This window comes from Semicossyphus pulcher, unplaced genomic scaffold, assembly GCF_022749685.1.
Source record: "Semicossyphus pulcher isolate SPU_LCO1_2020_fin unplaced genomic scaffold, fSemPul1.0.p SCAF_14, whole genome shotgun sequence".
Lineage (NCBI taxonomy): Eukaryota > Metazoa > Chordata > Actinopteri > Labriformes > Labridae > Semicossyphus > Semicossyphus pulcher.
This window is the reverse complement of record NW_027211648.1, coordinates 18,780,968-18,800,694: the sequence shown is the minus strand read 5'-3', so window position 1 is coordinate 18,800,694 and position 19,727 is coordinate 18,780,968. Positions and strand designations below refer to the sequence as shown.

Below are 19,727 nucleotides of genomic sequence, written 5' to 3'. Positions count from 1 at the left end.
ATAACAGACTGAACCACAGCATTGCAGTTACACTCATGTCAGAAAGATAATTCACTTGTAATAAGCAGTGTAATTCATTGTTGGGTTTTGTTCGCTTGTACTGTCTTATTTACCTGTGCCAAGAAACAAAAGAAACTGATTTACTGTAGATATTTTATTATGAAAACACAAGAGGTGCAGCACAGAAAAACAGAAAAAGCAGAAGACAAACACGCATAAAAGTAAACAAACTGCCTGGAAAATTCATACTACAAATATCAAGAAAGACCGAGAGTATGTACAATTGTATTAAAAATGGATCTTAGAAATGTTTTCCGCACAACTTATCAAGATGCAAGAAGTGAAACCATCAAAGAGAAAACCTGAATTTTGTCGGACACATCAGCGATGGCTTTGTCACGAGCGAGAGCTGATTACCGGGAGTCTGAAAAACTAAAAAGATCTAAAAATCTGACCGATACAGACTTAAATAGTTCACAACATTATGAAAACGCAGTATTTTATTCCTAAATTGTCTGCAGAATCATCACTGCCAAAAATGTGCTGTAAAAATGACTTCACTGCTCGTGTACCCAACGCTGGAAAATTGATCCATTTTTAAAAAGCAGGTCGAACGAGGAGACGTGGAGACTGGACTCATGCCTGGATCTCTGAATCTGCAGCACCTTCTGGGTCCTCGTCGTTGTAGATATTTTCAGCCTGTAGAAGAAACAGTTAAAGACGTTACTGTACCATTAGTGTTATTCAGTTATAATAAATGCACTTCAATATTCTCTTTGTGCTGTCTCCGATATTTACTGTTCTTTCACAAAACTCTGACATTCTCATGTGACAAACGGAGCTCTTACCATCTGCCAGACTTGCATGATGTTGTCTTCTGATACAGAACAAATGACCCACGGCTCGTTGGGGTTCCATGAGAAGTCGGAGATCTTAGCTGTGTGTCCTCCGTGGATGAACTAAAGAGAAACAGAGCAGGGAGGATTATTACAACACTTTACATCTTATTAAAAACACACTAACAACTGCTTTGGTCACAACCATAGACTGTATAAAAAAGGTGGACGACGTGACAGCTCCCTAAAAGTGAAGCCAAAACATTTCGAGCGCCCCCTGCTGACTGGCTGCAGTATAGGTCATAAAGCCCGATTCCTCCATGTTAACAGATGGGACATGAGTCAAACTATAAAATCAAAATACATGCCAGATTGCAGCGCCGGCCACGGGGGTATTTTGGCTTCAAAATTCTATCTATATAAAGAGTAATTGTTGAATAATTGTTGAACTGACCAGCAGTTCAGGAGGGCCATCCTCAGCATCCTCTGGCGACTGTTCCTCTCCGATCTTGCTGAGGTCCCACACGTTGAGCCTCCGGTCAGTGCCGCTGGAGGCCAGGATGGTTTCGTTATGAGGAGACCACTGAACCTGTCGAGAAGAGAAGGACAGGATGTTACATTTCTGTGCTTCTTAAACATTAAACTAAAAACAAATAGCCATCACCAACAAGACTAAAGCTGTCCAACAGTTGCCTGCTTTTTTACTTCCTTTGTGTATTCCAGTTTACAATGGCTCCTCAAAATTAACCTGATGGATAACAAAAGTTTCATGTAACAGACAGGCTTCAAGCACTGGTGTGCTTGATATGCCAGATTTTACATGAACACAATAAATAAGCGACTGAGCTCCTTCTGTTTGTTCTTCCACTGATCATTTGTACAAGAGGGCACACTTAATTTGCCAACATTTCAAGCCCGCAATAACTCCAGATCGGCTAAAAATAGCCCTGCTGCAACCTCTTGCAGATAAATTAAACTGGCCAATAGGTCATTTCTCACCTGGAAGATCTCGTCCTTGTGAGACTCAAATGAGTGCAGCTTGAGTTTCAGGTTCCTCAGGTCCCAAAGAGCCACAGTCTAAAAATAAAAGTAATCAGCTTATGCAGTACGACTTATACAAAATGAGAACAGATGCTGCACTGCACAGTAACATGCTATGTAACAGTTCAACAGAGAAAGATTGGACCCACCTTATCTGCTGACCCGCTGGCCAGAATGAACTCGCTGTAGGGATTGAAGGACAGGCAGTTGACCTCAGCAGTGTGTGCGTCCACTGCGTGGCTGGGCTTGGAGGTGTTGTTGGACCGCGTGTCCCAGCTGTGCCAAAAGAGACAAAAGCATCATTGTTAAAAAGAAAGGTCAAACTTGCCAGCAACTTTCTTTCGAGTGAGTCATCGCAGCTCACATCATGAGTTTCTGGTCATCAGCCACAGATCCAAAGAGGGACTCGTGGAGTATGTGCCAGGAAACATCTTCCACCACTGCAGTGTGGCCTGTGAAGATGGTCTTGGCATCCACAATCTTTCCCTCCTTTGGCACTGCGCTGATGTCCCACAGGCAGATAGTCTAAAAAAGAGCAGAGAAGGGTCAGAAAATGTATTCAGGGAGCAATAAAAGGGAAAATAATTCAGGTTATTAGTGACAGGTTGCTCACATGGTCATCAGAAGCGCTGAGGAGGCAGCCGCTGACGTTTGGGTTCCAGGAGAGGCCGTAGCCCTCTTTTTGATGGCCTCTCAAGCGCAGATCTGGGGTGCATTCTCCTGAAGGGTCTTAAATATAGATAAATTAGTATTATAAAAATTTGGCTAAAACAACACGTTTTGAAAACTCATTTATGTTGTGCACCAACCTGGCTTCGAGGGGTGCTTTGTATAATCAAAGACCAGCACGTCACTAGTGGGGGTCTTGGTTGCAATGATGCAGGGATTTTGAGGCATATAGCGCGCTCTGTTCACTTCTCCCTCGTGGTTGATCTTGATCTCAATCTCTATTTTCCCACTGACAGACCCAAAGCCCCCGAATTCTGAAATAAGAGGTACATAAGATGGTTGGTGCAAATGAAATGTTGTATTGTTTGCAGATATGAAAGATATCATCTTAAATGCAATACGTACCTATATTTTCTGAAGCATTAAAGATTTCGGTAAGATTAAAATGTGTCAATTCATTAAAAGTTCATTAAGGCACAACATATAGTTTACTATAGTTTGGTTTTATAATAAAAAAAAACATTAGACTCACCTCCTTTCTCACTGTCGTAGTGTGAGGCATCAAACTGAGCATCATCATTTGGGAGCTGAACACTAGCAATTACCAAGTGATTCTGTTCATCAGAAGTGTGTGTCCCAAGAACCAGCCTGTGCACGCTGTAGTCCTTCCCTTCAGGTCTGCAAAGAGGTATCAAAACAAACATAATTCATGAAAAGTCAGATTATATTCTGGTGTTTAGGTGGTTGTAAAGGTGCAGCAGACCACCTCTCACCTGGTGACATCAGGCAACCACTGGGCAGTGAGGCTGGGCCACTCCAGGGCGTGAGTCATGACCAGGTCGTACAGGAAAGGAGTGTTCTTCTTCCAGATCTTGTACTCCTCATTTATCACCCTTTCCTCCACAGCATCATCAAATGCAGCTGCAAAAGTAATATTTAACAGCAACACAAAGCTGAATTAAAATGTTTAACGTTCCACATCTTATTAATCTCGACAGACAAGTTGATATTTGAGTGACTTTAAAGTCATCCTACTAGATAACAATTTTCCTTGACAAGTTAACACTAGTTGCCATAGTTGCCTAAATAAATGCCAAAGCCCTATCAGCCCGCGTAGAGGACCATATGCAACAAGTCACTCAACGAAGTTTAATAAGTTAACCTGTTGTCGTCAATAACAAACCATATAGAGAGCCTGTTGGTACCTAACATAGGCTAACAATAAGCTAGCCGGCGAATAACAATGAAAGGAGATGCTGGCTGGCGCGCCAACATCCACCGGTACATCCTGACTAATACTGTCTATAATTAATTAATTATTGGATTCAGAAAAATAACGCCTTTACCCTCTTTATCAGCCATTGTGTCGCAGTTAGTGCCGCTAATACTGGCAAAAAGCAGCAATTCTTTTAGATAACACGCTGGAGGCAACACGGAGACGTGCAATGGCGCCAACTCAGTACAACAGGCTCGGCCAATCAGCGCTAACCGAGTCACCGGACCGGAAGTTGACGCTACATCCGGAATAACCTCCAATTCGTGTTGTAATCAGTTGTAACATACTGACATGGTGAATTTCCGATTTGAACATCTTTTAAAACGTTGAACAAACTTACAGCAAGAATGGACGACCGTCAGCTAGACCTGACAGAGGCACAGGAAGCCACCAAGGCAAAATACCCGCCAATCAACAAGAAATATGAATGTAAGTTGGGAGTTATGATAAAAAAAGTAGCTAGTTAGCTTAGCCTGTTTACTATTACATAGCGTATTAAAGTGCTAGAAACTTTTGTTACAGTCTCAAACGTAAACTAACTGTCAATTAAATTATTTCCATGCTTCTATTACATTGAAACAGTTACTCTACATGATGTTACATATGTCATATATGTCTTTGAAAGGAGTATTATCATATCTACCCAGCCGTATTAAGTTGCTCTGACATCATGTCTCGTTGTGATTCACTGTTACAGACCTGGATCATACAGCAGATGTTCAGTGAGTGTCTTTTAATATATTGGTGAACTTTTGGGCAAATCTCGTGTTTATCTGTTGTACAGTTGTCACCACAATCACAAATTCTGCTCTGTCCTGTGTCCTTAAAGGATCCACTCCTGGGGAGGCTCTCTTGAGGAAGCCTTTGAGCAGTGTGCTATGGGCATGTTCGGCTACATGACCGACACAGAGACAGTGGAACCGCTTGATACTGTTGAAGTGGAATCAGAGGGTGAGCGCACAGATAGTTTGTTGTTGTCTGTTTAACAGAAACCTCCATCAATGCTACTAAACCTGTATCAGTCTCATTGTTTCTAAAGCACTGAAGCTAAACTCTTTTCATACTTTTTCCACAAGGTGATGACATGGAGTCGCTTCTTTTCCACTTTCTAGACGACTGGTTATACAAGTTTTGTGCAGATCTCTTCTTTGTTCCTAGGGTGAGTAAGTTGGTCAGTAGTCGCTGGACATGTTTTGCATGTGCTTTAAAACCCATCCTCTTTATGAACTGACAACTGTGTTATTCTCATGAAACTGTTATGTATTACATCTTTCCATTAGGAGGTCAAAGTTTTGCACATAGACAGAATACACTTCAAGATTCGCTCCATTGGGTAAGTTTGGGTACCTATTCTCTAACGCTCGTGTTCGCAGTTCAGAAAATGTTAAACAAGAAAGAGGCTGTAGAAATGTTTATGAACTTCAGAAAGAAACCAACCTTAGTTAAGCTCTGCATCATCATACTTTAAGGGAAGACTACAGAAATTAATTGGATGTCTGCTCAGCCTCCTGACAGAACTGTAGTCATCCAGTGTGTCCCAGGACCAGGAAGTTAGCACGGAAGATAATCAACCTCCATATCTTCTTTCATCAGGATATAACCATCTTAAACAAAGACCTATCTTAAAGTCCATTCCATATTTGACACTGTATTGATTTTGTCAGTGTGTATGATCATGTACTGCTGATTATACACACACACACACACACACAGTACATATTTTTTATATTAGTGTATAATATGTATTGTAAACTTTATTTTCAAGTTGTTTTTCTTCACTTTATATCCTCTTCAGTTATCTAATGTTATTGAAGCTGCTCTTTGATATGGTCATTTTTTCTATTGTTTATTACAGCTGGGGTGAAGAATTCTCACTGGCAAAGCATCCACAGGTAAGCCAGTAACGGAAGATGTTATTATTGAAGAATATCACTGGAAGATTGTTTATTCCGAATCTTTTTCAGAATTAGATTTAGAATTAAATTATACAGAAGTATGTATATTGAAAGTGTGTTGCCCTATCTTGTTAAACCAGGGAACTGAGGTGAAAGCCATCACCTACTCCGCAATGCAGATCCACGATACAGAAAAACCGGAGATATTTGTGATTGTTGACATCTGACGATACCTCCTGAAGCAGATCACACTCCTGGTTTGATGAACTGGAACTGTAATAGATACATGGCCAATTTTAATGGTCTTTTATCACTGAGGCACTGATTACTGACTTATACAATCAGATTTTCTACTTTAAGGTGAAACTCTTTACTGAAAGAACCATTTTCCACAATTTGTGGGATTACCGGTGTTGAGTACAATTGGAGAGCTCTCTGACAGATTACAGATTAATAATTTGACAATGATATGTCTTCTTATTTCAGAAATTATGAAACATTGTATTATTAATGACACTTTCGAGAATTGCACTAATACACATGGAACAACACTGCATTGAAATAAAACTATTTACTTAAAGGCTAATAAAAAAAATTAAACTCTGATTTTGAACAATGTAATTGTTTTTTTAACATATTTGTCAACCTCTTTTTACAAACTCTTGTGTTTATTTATAACAGGTTAAGTTGTGTTAATGCCTCAATCATTGTAAATAAATCAACAGATGTTTATTTTTCTTCTGTGGGATTGATTAAATGATTTATTTGAATATTCTGTGATTGTGTCATCATTCTGGAGGAGAATGCAGGTAACACAGAAAATATTAAATATTAAAAAAAACTTACTCAAACAAGCTATCTGTAAAGGTGACTGCACACTGCCCAGACAATACCCAACTCACCTTAACATTCTAAATGGACTGTACTTCTATAGCGCTTTTCTAGTCTTTGCGACCACTCAAAGCTGCTTTTACACTACATATCACATTCACCCATTCTCACACACACATTCATACACTGATGGCAGAGGCTGCTACATAAAGTGCCCCAGTTATCATACCGGGAGCATCTTGAAAATATTGTGGTTTGACTTGGAACAGATTATATGCTTTATATATATACTTTATGTTTCTCAACCGATCCTGTACTGCACTTTCTGGCCAGTGTGACAGTTATATTTGAGCTTTGTTAGTGCCTTTATGAGTCAGTACATGAAAGTACTACTAACATCTAATGATAATCCACATCCAAAAGCTCAACTGGTTGCCCTAGTTCTTCTGGTTACGTAGCAAAACAAAACACTTCTGTGGCAACTGGATTGTATCTTCTCTTGTCTGTTAGATAGATGAGAGACACCATGCTCCTCCCAGAATGGGTCCTGGACTGGCTCATTTTTGTTTGAAAGATCATTCATCAGATTATGAAGTAGAGAGCTTGGTACTTGCTGCTCTTACAGGAAGTTTAAATCATATGGAATACCTTTATGAAAACAATGCTTCAATGATGGTTCAAATAACAGGTTTGTATGTATGAAGGGAACTGGATAAACCTTCATTAAGACCCGGACCATTAACAGAGTGGTGAGGATATTTGATTTAACAGAAACTGCAATTCAATAAGCTATTTAACACTGTAACCTCAACTATATGTAACAAAAGACAGAAAACATTCCTCCTGTTAAACATGAAATTTAGTTGTGTTTCTTTGTTTTATATTGTTGTTATAGAAGAGACTACAAGAAACTGTTGATAATACAAAAACATGTTTGCTTCAGCTCACTTAAAAGGAACCATCATCTTGCCCTGTGCAATGAATAACGATAACATTATAGAGGATTGATGGTGGATTCACCCATTGTATTTGTTCATACTACAGAGAAGGGGATTTGACATAGCCTGTTTTGGGATGAGAACCATTGAAGGTTTGGGTGTCCTTTTTCTTGGTGGAATTTTAACAACAGCATCGATCCATTGGAGCATGCCAATACAACCAACAGTGTGTCTAGACCAGAGTTATTATAGTTTTAAATTTTTCATTAGTTTTTATTTTTATTTAGTCTTTCATTTCAGTTTAGTTTTATGAGTTCTTACGTAGTTTTATCTTCATTTTTAGTTTTTATTCCCATGTTACTTTTATTTTTGATTTTGATTTTGATTTCAGTTTACGAAATTATGTTTAACAAAAACTAAGACTTAAACTAAAACTAGCAGTAAAACTATAATAACCCTGGTCTAGACTAAGTGGTTCATTTAATTCATAGTCTATGGTTTAATCCCGACATTTGGAAAAAGAAGCAACTTGCTTGCGAGGATTTGTTTTTTGTTTGTTTGTTTTTGTTTTTGTATGAATCAACATTTACAGCATTCATTAGCAGCATTAGACATGAACATAAAGCATCCAGGTATCATATTGAAGTAAGGATAACACAACAGGCATGGCTCCACTCTCAATAGCACATAACATTCAACATTCCAGCAAGACATAGTGCAGATGTAATATAGTAAAATAAAATAAAAAACAAAAATAGACAATATAAATCAATAACTTAAGAGAAAGGTAGGCAATAAAATCAAATTTCTTAAAAAAAATCCTGTATCATACAACCTGTATGAGCACATTACACACTCAAAGTCCTTCTTAAATTGAATTCTGAAAGGTCCTGAAAGACCTCAAGAACTTCGCTTTATGGATGTGAAATTTTCCCAGTAAAATAAATAAGTTGACAGATGGCTGAACTTTCTGGTTTTTGTTTTCATAGTGTAGTACATCTTCAGCTTCCAGCTTAATTGAATGATTGGTTTGAGTGTCAAAATAGTCCTCAATTTTTTGCTTCTTCTATTATTGTCAGTTCTTTACTGACAATAATAAACAGGTACAAAGTTTCAGGTAAAATATAGTGGCACATACATCATGAGTGCTACAAAAATGATAAGAAAATAATTTGAGAGTAATAAAGGAAAATCACGTTAAATTAAAAAGAAAGAAAGAAGAAAAGGAACAGAGTCAGAAGGGTACATGTGTAAATACACAAGGACATTCAGTTAGAGGTTTCAGGGAAAAAACGTCCATAGATTTCCACAGGATTTAAATTTTCTTGTGCTACCAAGGATTTTGCCATTACCTTGGGGCTCTGGCGGTGACGTCACTGTCTCCTCCTTTGTACCCTCCTCCCATCACACTCAAATGCAGCTGCGCCATTCCTCCTTTGTCCATTGAAGAGAGCAAAACGGCTTTCGGCGGAGAGACACCGGCTTTACAACCTGACCGTTTATTACGCCGCAGTTATTTATTTAGCTACAGTTTCTTTTAAGGCAGAGCTAACGAACTGAGCAAGGCTTCGTTTGTTAATATAGCCGCGCTATTGTCGGTGCATTCACGTTATGAGCGAAGCGAATGGTAATCAGAGCGTTTCTGAGTCAGCTTTAGAGTCGACCCCAGCACAGAAGAAAACCAACATGGAAGATACTAAATACCTCCCGGAGCTCCTGGCCGAAAAGGATAGCTTGGATTCATCGTTCACGCACGCCATGAAACTTATATCTGCAGGTAAATATGTGTGGATGTTATACATTCTTATCAACGCTAACTCAAACTCGCTAACAGCGCGAGGCCTAGTTTCCTTTTTCACCCGACCGAGTCTCCAGCGGCCGACGGAGGCCTGAACAATGGCGCGATAAAACACGTGGTTATAAGCGATGTGGGTCAAACCCTTTGGTTGAAAATGGAATTGAAAATTGTATTTATTCCCATCGACGTATACCATAATTTGTAGTATGTTTAAGCTTGCAACCATCTGTTTTGTTAAACGCTTGCAGGCCATAATCGGTAGAGGTTATTGAATAGCTTCAATTCGCCTTATTCATTCAGTCATTTATACATCAATGCAAACAATTGCATGTTATCTATTGTTCAAACCAATACCTAGAGCATTGAAGCCATCGATAAAAGAGCTTAATATTACGTTTGAACCAATGTGAAATCAAAACGCTTTGGTTTGATTACCTGTGGGCTGCAATAGTATGTATGCTTAAATTTGTAGAGCCAGTTGTGATCAGCACCTGAATGCAATATGCTTAAAACATTTTGTCCTGTCTGCAGAGATTGACCGGATCCAGAAAGGTGAATCCAAGAAGGAGTCAGAGAAGGAAACATATCTGGACCTTTTTGCTACGAAGAATCTCAAACTCAAAGAGCGAGTCCTCATTCCAACAAAGCAGTACCCTAGGGTAAGTGTTTATTTTTCTCTTTCATGGCTGGACCAATGTCTACAGTCCCTAGGGGATTAGGTCACACGATCAGTCAGCTGATGAAGCTTTGTTTAATGACACTTTAATAGGGCTAGTGGGACGTGTATAAATACATTTTAATGTTTTTTTTCCCCAACCCAGGGTAATTATTGTAAAAAGGAACTATTGCTACCCCTTTGTGCTTGGCCTTGACAGTTAAATACACTTTGCACTTGTCCAACTAATCCGCTGTCTGATTAACACCCCCTTCCTCCAGCTTCACTGTCCCAGACGTTTTAGTCACGTCATGTGCTCAGTGCCCTACTAAGCGTGTTTCTGCATGAATAATTTTGCAGTATTCTAAAAAAAGCCATTTGTGAGAGGGGGCTGTTGCCACCGCTGCAGACCAGAGGATTTCTGTGCTGCATTTGACTATAGCCTGGTTTTTATGTCGGGGCAGACTAAACTTAAACATGCCAACTCACGTCTCATGAAGTCTGCTTCTCTCCTGTAAAGTAATAGTTCAGCAAATGTGTTTAAATATTTCCAACAGGTCAACTTTGTTGGTAAGCTGTTGGGACCACAGGGAAGCACAATCAAGAGACTCCAGGAAGAGACTGGAGCAAAGATTTCAGTTCTGGGCAAAGGGTCCATGAGGGACAAGAATAAGGTATGTGTAAAACATTTTCTTTGTTGCACCGCTCAAAGGTGGTTACCCTGGATTTTTCATCAATTTGATGTTTTTCACCAGGAGGAAGAGCTGAGGAAGGGTGGCGAGGCCAAATATGCTCACCTTGCCATGGAGTTGCATGTGTTCATTGAGGTGATGGCACCCATACCAGAAGCCTATCTGCGCATGGCCCATGCCATGGAGGAAGTCAAGAAGTTCCTAATCCCGGTATGTGTCCAAGAAACTCCTTGCTTCCCATCCAAATCATTTTTTTTAATTCAAACTTGAAATTTATACTCTGAATATGCAAGCACTTTTTTGTCTGGCTACAATTAACTGTTGTTCTATAGGAACCTGGGGAGCACGACCCGTACATGGACCCTCACTTCCTTAATGGATCCCAGGATGGTGGCAGGGGACGAGGTGGTCACCTTGGAAGGGGCAGAGGTGGACCACCAGGTGCTGGTGGACCAAGGTAGGAGGAGCCTGATTCATTGTTACAATAACTACTTGTGCCACAGCGCACTGAGCATCATCTGTCAACGCGCTGCACTGGCGTGTTAAATGTGTGGATGCAAAGACACTTGTGAAATGTACTTTTTTGTTTTGCAAATCTAGCTAACAATTGTATAGCCACATTTTCACATTTTGCAACCTGTTTAATTTTGCACAGGGGTCGAGGAATGCCACGTGGTGGCCCCCGAGGAGCAATGCGTGGTGGAGGTCCACGAGGAGGACTTGGACGGGGCAATGCTCCCAGAGGTGCACCATCTGGCAGGGGCGGACCTCCCTCTGCTCCTAATAGAGGAGGGTCTAACCCACGCTCTAGACCCCCTGCAGCAGGGGCTCCAAGGATGCTTCCCTCTGCAGCCATGTCTCACCAGCAACACCAGGGTCCCCCATCAGGGTCACAGCCCAAAGCTGAGGGCTATGAGGAATATGTAAGTTGGTTCCTTAAGTATTTTCTTGTTACATGGTAGTGATGTCTTGCTGGATGCTGCAGGGTTCCTATAGAAGCAACTTCTTTGACTTTGCCTAACTGTCTTTGTTTTCCTTCTAGCCTCAATATGAAGAGTCCTATGCAGAGCCTGCGTATGAGGGGTATGACAGTTATTACAGCCAGCAGTCTGCACCAGCGTAAGTCAAAATTGATTTGACTTTTTCTGCCCATTTAATCTTACCTTTTATATAACATGAGCACTGTATTAACATTTATTATTTGCCCTCAGGGACACTGAATATTATGACTACGGACACGGAGAGGCCCAGGAAGCATCATATGAGCCCTATGGTAAGAGTTTGTCTTGGAGCTAAGCATTCATGCACACAGAGGGCTGTTGTGGGGCACGGATTGGGCCTCCTGTCTGCCTGGCTCAAAATATTAACTGTTTGTTGCGGTTTCTCTTTTCTGTCGTTGCAGCTCAAGACGACTGGGAGAGCTCATGGTCCAACTCCGGGGCTGGAGGAAAGGCCCCAATGTCCAGGCAGTCAAAGGGATCCTATAGAGAGCATCCTTATGGAAGATACTGAACGGCTACTGGTAGAGAGTTGCTATGGCAACTGTCTAAGATTGTAACTCGCTGAACTTTTCAAAAGTAATTTCCCTCTCGTTTGTTCACTTTTTTATGGTTTATTTTATTTTTTGTTTTTTAAACTCGTTAAACGTTTTGTTGGATGTATCATAGAGTGCCAGAGGTGGAACGTGAAAGGTTTTTTCGTTTTTTTACCTGTTTCCATTTAATGTTGCAGTTGCGTAGATGGCAGTCAAGTTTCTAGTGACAAAAACCGTACAAAGGAACAAGAGCAACATTTTAGTGATATTTGGTTAGCGTTTTAAGTTAATTGTTACTGAACAAAATTGTGATTGTGGCGATAAACTCCTCTCACCTAGACTTCATTTTTAAAAGTCCCTCAGGACTGGAAAAAATATGCATAATGCCTCAATGTAACTTTATTATAACTAGATGATGATGATGAAGTCGCAAACTCCGATACAACCCTTCGCCATTTTGATTTAATACAAAAGTCTTATACATTCATTTATACTTCAATACAAATCTAGTGTTATGTGAAGTTACAGAATGTCCTAAAATACTATTGAAATCCATTTTACAAAGAAAAATGCTTCTATATTTGCCACCATTTACAATTGGTCTTTTATCTGTCCAACTATTACCTGCAAAATTTTTGCTGCTGATCGTCTAACTCCTGTAAAGTTTGAGGGATTACCAATCCTTACTGTGTGTGAGAAAGGCCGCAGCCAACTCAATATTTTGTACATAACCTTAAGACAACTGTGTATGCTTTAAACCGTGCCGTCTCTAAAATGCATAATGCTTGTGTACCTTTGGCTAAATAGGATACTAAATATATCCCAAAATGTGTTTCTGCAGTGCGTGTTTCAATAAAGTTTCTAGTTTCTTTTTAACCAATCTAAACATGGTATTTTGCCTTTGTTGTACCAAAGGAATGCCTTCAGTTTGTGAAAGTGGTCCTTCGTGGTATTTCAACAACCCTGAATAAGCTGTATGTATACCCGCCAGCCTGACAGACAAAAAAAAAGCAGTGTTTTGACAATGACCTCATCCATTTCGTCTGTTTTCAAAATTTACCTTAATGACAATTGTATGTCGCCTTCAAAAACAAATAAAGCTCATCATTCCTTGAGGTAATGTGCTGCCAAATACATCTTTGACTTGAGAATGATGTAGTGCTTGAACATGTATTGTCATTAACCTTTAGTTAGTGATTCATTCAAGCTCTCAAGAGAGCATTGTATCTTCAGCCACTTGAAATAACTGAATTTCAACAGTATTTCAAATCAAGCTTACAGGGATCTTACTTGACTTTGATGCAAAGTCATGCTGGCTGCTTTTTAAAAAAGAAAAAAATCGCAGAGGAGAGGATTCTAAAAGCCTAAAGATCGCCACAAGAAGGTAAAACTAACCCCAACACTCATTTGTTAGATTTGTTTTGTTTTCTGTGCAAAACATCAAGTAATGAAAGTCATCCAAAACATATCAAAAACACTGAAGTTCAAAATTATGCTATCTGTAGTTATTCGGAGCAAAAAAGCCGTAAAAAACAATCAGAAATGGTTGTGATGCAACTCTTGCTCAAATAAAACCAATAATGGTCATTCATTTCACTCAATACTTACCAATTACCATCTTGATAATTACTGTAGAAGTAGATTAATGAAAATTACTAGTTGCACTCAAAGCGTTGAAACATCCCGTTAGGGGACAAAAACCCTTCAGCTTGAGTTGCATGATACTTTGTAATATAAAGTTAGACCTGCATGTATTCTCACTGTGCATGGAGCCGCTGGTGTGTCCAAGGTCTCACTTCTGTTTCTTCTCTTAGGTTGTCAGAAAACTGTGTAGGTGCAGTTGACACATTGAACTCCAGTTTACCAGGGACATAAGGTCAGTTTAAAATAAATTGCAGACCAGTATCAGCCTTGATTGTTGCTTTTGAGATTACTAACGAGTCTGTCTTTAACAGGTCCACTGAAAATCCCTGGAAAGATCAGAGGCCTTACAGCGTCTCTGACAGATTTTCTTCCTTATCAAAACTAATCCCTCCACGGATTTGTCTTTTTTTAAAGTAGAGTGAACTGTCTTAATCACTACTGATTAAGCTATGCTGTACTCTTCTGATGTTGGAGTAACGGTGAAAAAGAACATATTTTTAATTTTTTTTTATTGAATGTTTAAATTTTTCAATATTTTTACACTAGTGACATTTTAACTGCATTTTTTATGGAAAAGAAAATAAAGTTTTTACATGAATTCTGTTTTTATTCTACAAGTGTGTCTGTTCATGTGATCTGTTTTATCAAAACAATTAGTTAATTTGCTCAATTCCTATTTGTTATATACCTTTTAGGTCCTTCAAGTTTCACTGGATAAAAGGTCAATATTTATCATGCAGTGTTCTAAATTAAACAAAAAGCTCTTTAGTTGCACTGCATTTTTTGTTTGTATTTTACTTGCATGCAGTGCATCTAAAATTGCAATTTAAACAGATGACCTGTGCATATCTGGGGTTTTAATTAATGGATCGTGCACAACCTCAAACTAACAACTTGTTGAGGGATTGCTCATGAGTATCAGGGCTTCATACTCAGTACCATGGCTGTGGTGGAGTTAGGATCTGGTGAGTGGTTCTAAAGCGCAAGCAAAAACATTAATGTAAGAATTTGTGATGTACAAGTATTTCAATATATATCTTCATCAAAATGTGGCCCTAAACAACTTAGAAAGTTTTCAATTATACATGGATTTTTCAAGTTTATACATTAAAAGGGTTACTCAATATTTCTAAAAGAGTGGATGAGAAACTCTAATAGTGGAGAGGCTGCACAAAACCATATTTTGTAACTACACAAATGGAATGGTGTGTACACACATTTTACCATATACAGAGGCAAAAGCCCGAATCAGTAAAAATAAATAAAACAGTTATCCTACTTGTATAGCAAAGAAACAAACAGTTGTAACTTACGTATATTATCTGTCATCAAAAACATGAGCTTTCTCTTCCTTGTTGTTGCTGTCTGCAAATCGGCGGACTATCCCTTTAAATGACGTCACTCTCCTCCCACAAGTGGCGAACAGATCCGCGCCCCCATCTATCAGCGGCTAGGCTCACATCAACAATGACTGTATTCGCTGATTCCAATAATAAACACGCCAATATTTCAGGAAATGTTCTGAAAATGTTTTACGTTTAGGTTATTATCTATGCACCAGAGCAGGACCTGACACAGACAGCAGACACTGGAGCTGGTGAGCTGATGTTTTCTTGCCTAGCCTGTTTGGTGGGGTGGTTCGGAAGCTAGCTAGCTAGTCTGAAAGACTGCTAGCCTAGGCCTCAATCTTTGTATTTACTCAAGCATGGTCTTGGCGGATAGACTGGGGTCCTTCGCTCATTGTAAGGGTCCACGTTGTATTCGCCCCTGCCTCACGTCCCAGATTGAAGCGTCTCTTATGTGATATTCGCCACGGGAAGAGTGCAATTAAAGTAGCTACTAAGCTAGCTTGTAATGTCAGCTTCCGCAAAACCTGCACTCAATTAAAGGATGCTATGCAGCTAGTAATAAACATGTTTAACGTTAGCTGTCTGTGATGCACGTTGATGGAGCGGGATAGTTGCAGAAAATTAAGCATTGCACGTGCTTTGAATTGCAATATAAACAAAAGGTTGCACACATGTATTCATGTTTTGTTTGTTATGTTTCTGTGCACCTTTCATTATAAACCCTTTGTGCAATTATATCACTGACCCAAATATATTTTGAATATTAACTGCACCCTAGTAGTTCTATCCTACGTAATACACATTATACACTGATTTAAATAATTTACACCCATTAATGTTATTATGTATAATATTATTGCATATTTGTTGGATGTTCCCATAGACTGTATAAATAAGGATGCTCCAGATTAGTCTTCCCATCCACAGTGTTTGACTGGCTCCTTTTTTGTAAACAAGAACAAGAAGAGGAACAAGACAGATATCTGGGAGTACTAAGCCGTGGGTGTGTCTGCGATGGCTGGTGGAAGGAGAGGGGCGAACCGCACCACGTACTGCAGACCTCCACTAAGCAATGAACCGGGATCGGTCAGCAATGGCAACCACTCGACCAGCTCCCCAGTCACAGGTGTGCGATCTCGTACAAGGTGAGTCTGGATTTCCCTAATCTTGGCTGCAGTAAACACTCTGACATAGTTTCCTACATGATAACATATTAATGTGAAACATAATAAAAGGCTTTGTTACCATTGCAGGAATGGCTCAGGAACATGCATGTCCAGCCCCCCGCTGGCTGCGCAGACCGTGGTTCCTTTGAAGCACTGTAAGATCCCAGAGTTATCGATGGATCGCAATGTGCTATTTGAGCTCCACCTTTTCTTCTGCCACCTCATTGCCCTCTTTGTCCACTATGTCAACATCTACAAGACTGTGTGGTGGTACCCCCCGTCACATCCTCCATCACACACATCACTGGTGAGTTCTCAGTGGCCATTTATAGACATATTATTATGGTTATCCACGACCATAAATCACTTTTTTTATGTGGAGCTTTGAAATTTGCAAATTTTTTGTAATAACCTAAACTGGTCCTGTAGGCCTGTGCTTATTTATATCAACAAATTAATATCATGTGTGTTGGAATAATCCTGAATCAATGTTATTATTTACAGAATTTTCACCTTATTGATTATAATATGCTGGTGTTCACAATCATCATCCTGGCAAGGAGGTTAATTGCAGCAATCGTTAAAGAGGTAAGAACCTTGGCTTTTAAGCTTTTGACTCTGTTCCTAAAATACAAAATAGCACGAGTCATGTTTTGCTGTATATGATGCAATGGACTTTATACTACTGTTAAACTTTAACCACTACAGACACTGCACGTCATAAAATAGATCCTGCACACTCTAGTAAGCTTTAGATACAGCATTGCTCTCAACAACACACACTGTACACTTAGCTTTTTAACTGTTCTCTGTTTCACTAATGCATCTTTGATAGTGTTTCTATGATGAATTAATTTTCTGTCTCTCCTTCCTTTAGGCCTCACAGAGTGGGAAACTGTCCTTCCCTCATTCGATATTTCTAATGATGGCTCGGTTTGCTGTGCTAACGCTGACAGGCTGGAGCCTGTGCCGCTCCCTCATTTACCTCTTCAGATCATACTCAGTCCTCAGCCTGCTGTTCCTCTGCTATCCGTGAGTATCGTGAACAAGGAGGGTTTTAGTCACACCAACATTTCACTCAAAAGCTGAAGGGCAGTCACAGTATTTCCTTATATTTTATCCACCCATTATTGCAAGAAATTATGCAGCTGATTTACATGTTTGTTGTCTTTTGCACAGTAGTAAAGAGCTATAGATGAAGAACCAACTCCTTTATAAAACATTTATAACTTAATGCAGGTTAAAACTCAGTTTGAATAATGGACCCTTCTTCATGCATATGCTCACCAACCCAGGCAGGGTGGATACAGGGCCATAGGTTTTAATAAAGCTAATTGTTAGCTTTACTCTTCCTTAGATTTGGGATGTATATCCCATTCTTCCGACTGAGCTGTGACTTCCGTCGGGTCGGTCCCCTCTCCCCCATCGCCAGCATCGGCTCTAAGGAGGTGGGCAGCGTTGGCCGGGGCCGGGACTACTTAACTGTGCTGAAGGAGACGTGGAAGCAGCACACCAGCCAGCTGTACGGCGTCCAGGCCATGCCGACACACGCCTGCTGCCTCTCCCCAGATCTCATCCGCAAGGAGGTGGAGTACCTGAAGATGGACTTCAACTGGAGGATGAAGGAGGTGCTGGTCAGCTCGATGCTTAGTGCTTACTATGTGGCCTTTGTGCCTGTCTGGTTTGTCAAGGTGAGAAAATGTTGGTCGTCTTAATTGCACCTTTTTACACATTTTCGCTTTAATAACAATGGTAAGAGTCTTGAAGTAATTCTGCCTTTTTATCTTCCTCAGAGTACACAGTATGTGGACAAGCGCTGGTCTTGTGAGCTCTTCATCCTGGTGTCAGTCAGTACATCAGTCATCCTCATGAGGCACCTGTTGCCACCTCGATACTGTGACCTGCTTCACAAAGCTGCAGCTCACCTGGGCTGCTGGCAGAAAGTAGACCCCTCACTCTGCTCCAATGTTCTTCAGCACATGTAAGTACTGCTCGGAGTTTCTTAGTGCGCTTTAGGACAATTAAGATCTGTTTTAATCAAATCCTAATCTCATTCTGCTGCCCCTCTTTGCACAGATGGACTGAAGAGTACATGTGGCCACAGGGAGTCCTGGTCAAACACAACAAGAACGTGTACAAGGCCATGGGTCACTACAATGTTGCAGTTCCATCAGATGTGTCTCATTATCGCTTTTATGTAAGTATACTGCAACAAACGGAGCGTGTGGAGAAATAGACTGTATTTGTAATATTGAAAGAAGCAGCTACTTGCAGATACTTTATTTATTAATGGACTGCATCCTGTCTCTCTCCCTCACCTTAGTTCTTCTTCAACAAGCCTTTACGAATATTGAACATACTCATCATCCTGGAAGGGGCCATGATATTCTACCAGCTGTACTCGTTGATATGCTCAGAAAAGTGGCATCAGACGATATCGCTGGCCCTGATTCTCTTCAGCAACTACTACGCCTTCTTCAAGCTGCTCAGAGACAGAATAGTCCTCGGGAAGGCATACTCGTACTCAAACAGCTCATCGGACCAGAAAGTCAGTTAGACTCAAGTTATTTTTGGTCTCATTCACTTTGGAACAACACAAACATGCGCAAGAGCTCGGTATTTTTTTTACAAACTGCATTTTGTGTCACGATTTTGTTCTGATCTGCCATAATAAAAGAAATATTTTTGTATTACTGTAAAGGTTTGTTTTTGTTTTATTTGGTTCTTTTCACATTTTGACCACAAGAGGTCTCTTCCTAAGTGCAACTTAAACTTGCTGTAATATTAAATGTATAGCTTAGATAGATTCTGATATATGTAGCGGGCGGGCTGTGGTAGAGTCGGTCGTCTTTCAATCGGAAGGTTGGCGGTTCGATCCCCAGCTCCCTCAGGCTACATGTCAAAGTGTCCTTGGGCAAGACACTGAACCCCAAATTGCTCCCGGTGGCATAGCCAACGAAATGAATGTGATGAATTGTGATTGACAATTGGGCACTTTACGTAGCAGCCTCTGCCATCAGTGTGTGAATGGGTGAATGTGATATGTAGTGTAAAAGCAGCTTTTGAGTGGTCGCAAAGAATAGAAAAGCGCTATATAAGTACAGTCCATTTATCATTTACCATGTGCATATAAAAATAAAGTACTGCTAGATTCGAATAAATAGATACATTAGTTGTATAACAGAAGAGGGTTTAAATAAAGCAGTCCAGCCTAGCAGCCTTAGTGAATGACTAAGTAAATAGTTATTGTATAGTGAATGAGTAGATTAACAGTTATTTCATTGTGGCTGAATAAATTAACAGTTATTGCACAAAAAAAATTGTTAAATAGTAAGCAGCAGAAAAATCTTTATTTAAAAGCTTCCTGCAAAACCACAGAAGAAGAGGGATCCTCATTTAGTTC

At 40.0% G+C, this 19,727-nt stretch overlaps 4 protein-coding genes across 7 annotated transcripts; 3 read left to right on the top strand and 1 right to left on the bottom strand.

Moving 5' to 3' along the window:
* Positions 1-154: 154 nt before the first annotated feature.
* LOC138590802 (histone-binding protein RBBP4) lies at positions 155-15,161 on the bottom strand. 3 transcript variants are annotated; one of them, XM_069661180.1, is made up of 11 exons: positions 15,123-15,161; positions 3,320-3,467; positions 3,079-3,224; positions 2,687-2,860; positions 2,491-2,606; positions 2,242-2,402; positions 2,027-2,153; positions 1,836-1,913; positions 1,291-1,425; positions 849-959; positions 155-699 (listed from the first exon to the last, which is right to left on the bottom strand). In XM_069661180.1, the coding sequence occupies exons 1-11, from the start codon at positions 15,145-15,147 to the stop codon at positions 637-639; spliced, it is 1,284 nt and encodes a 427-aa protein (XP_069517281.1). In that variant the 5' UTR covers positions 15,148-15,161; the 3' UTR covers positions 155-636. The 3 variants fall into 3 exon arrangements, with proteins under 3 accessions (XP_069517281.1, XP_069517283.1, XP_069517282.1); XM_069661182.1 differs by lacking the exon at positions 15,123-15,161 and adding an exon at positions 8,839-8,871; XM_069661181.1 differs by lacking the exon at positions 15,123-15,161 and adding an exon at positions 3,893-3,954.
* Positions 4,078-6,457, top strand: zbtb8os (zinc finger and BTB domain containing 8 opposite strand). The gene is made up of 7 exons (XM_069661944.1): positions 4,078-4,251; positions 4,520-4,544; positions 4,652-4,773; positions 4,899-4,981; positions 5,103-5,155; positions 5,678-5,714; positions 5,858-6,457. Exons 1-7 carry the CDS (start codon positions 4,170-4,172, stop codon positions 5,942-5,944), a joined length of 489 nt encoding a protein of 162 aa, XP_069518045.1. The 5' UTR covers positions 4,078-4,169; the 3' UTR covers positions 5,945-6,457.
* On the top strand, positions 8,921-14,407 carry khdrbs1a (KH domain containing, RNA binding, signal transduction associated 1a). 2 transcript variants are annotated; one of them, XR_011308077.1, is made up of 11 exons: positions 8,921-9,263; positions 9,816-9,943; positions 10,497-10,613; positions 10,695-10,841; positions 10,964-11,088; positions 11,287-11,554; positions 11,674-11,750; positions 11,843-11,904; positions 12,034-12,208; positions 13,980-14,041; positions 14,121-14,407. XR_011308077.1 is itself a non-coding variant. In XM_069661826.1 (9 exons), the coding sequence occupies exons 1-9, from the start codon at positions 9,098-9,100 to the stop codon at positions 12,141-12,143; spliced, it is 1,200 nt and encodes a 399-aa protein (XP_069517927.1). In that variant the 5' UTR covers positions 8,921-9,097; the 3' UTR covers positions 12,144-13,285. The 2 variants fall into 2 exon arrangements, 1 of the variants encoding a protein (XP_069517927.1); XM_069661826.1 differs by lacking the exons at positions 13,980-14,041; positions 14,121-14,407 and having other exon boundaries at positions 12,034-13,285.
* A 74-nt stretch (positions 15,162-15,235) lies between the features above and the next one.
* tmem39b (transmembrane protein 39B) lies at positions 15,236-19,012 on the top strand. The gene is made up of 9 exons (XM_069661955.1): positions 15,236-15,406; positions 16,116-16,303; positions 16,412-16,631; positions 16,829-16,912; positions 17,202-17,356; positions 17,682-18,015; positions 18,118-18,305; positions 18,401-18,521; positions 18,648-19,012. Exons 2-9 carry the CDS (start codon positions 16,173-16,175, stop codon positions 18,879-18,881), a joined length of 1,467 nt encoding a protein of 488 aa, XP_069518056.1. The 5' UTR covers positions 15,236-15,406; positions 16,116-16,172; the 3' UTR covers positions 18,882-19,012.
* The last annotated feature ends 715 nt before the right edge of the window (positions 19,013-19,727 follow it).

Coding starts and splice junctions, on each gene's coding strand:
- zbtb8os (XM_069661944.1), top strand. CDS start 4,170: ATGGACGACCGTCAGCTAGACCTGACAGAGGCACAGGAAGCCACCAAG. Junction 4,982..5,102: donor ATCTCTTCTTTGTTCCTAGG/GTGAGTAAGTTG, acceptor TCTTTCCATTAG/GAGGTCAAAGTTTTGCACAT. Junction 5,156..5,677: donor TTCAAGATTCGCTCCATTGG/GTAAGTTTGGGT, acceptor TGTTTATTACAG/CTGGGGTGAAGAATTCTCAC.
- khdrbs1a (XM_069661826.1), top strand. CDS start 9,098: ATGAGCGAAGCGAATGGTAATCAGAGCGTTTCTGAGTCAGCTTTAGAG. Junction 10,842..10,963: donor TCAAGAAGTTCCTAATCCCG/GTATGTGTCCAA, acceptor GTTGTTCTATAG/GAACCTGGGGAGCACGACCC. Junction 11,555..11,673: donor CTGAGGGCTATGAGGAATAT/GTAAGTTGGTTC, acceptor TTTTCCTTCTAG/CCTCAATATGAAGAGTCCTA.
- LOC138590802 (XM_069661180.1), bottom strand. CDS start 15,147: ATGTTTTTGATGACAGATAATATAC. Junction 2,861..3,078: donor CTACGACAGTGAGAAAGGAG/GTGAGTCTAATG, acceptor CTCTTATTTCAG/AATTCGGGGGCTTTGGGTCT. Junction 2,607..2,686: donor AAAGCACCCCTCGAAGCCAG/GTTGGTGCACAA, acceptor TCTATATTTAAG/ACCCTTCAGGAGAATGCACC.
- tmem39b (XM_069661955.1), top strand. CDS start 16,173: ATGGCTGGTGGAAGGAGAGGGGCGAACCGCACCACGTACTGCAGACCT. Junction 16,913..17,201: donor TTGCAGCAATCGTTAAAGAG/GTAAGAACCTTG, acceptor TCCTTCCTTTAG/GCCTCACAGAGTGGGAAACT. Junction 18,306..18,400: donor TCCAATGTTCTTCAGCACAT/GTAAGTACTGCT, acceptor CTCTTTGCACAG/ATGGACTGAAGAGTACATGT.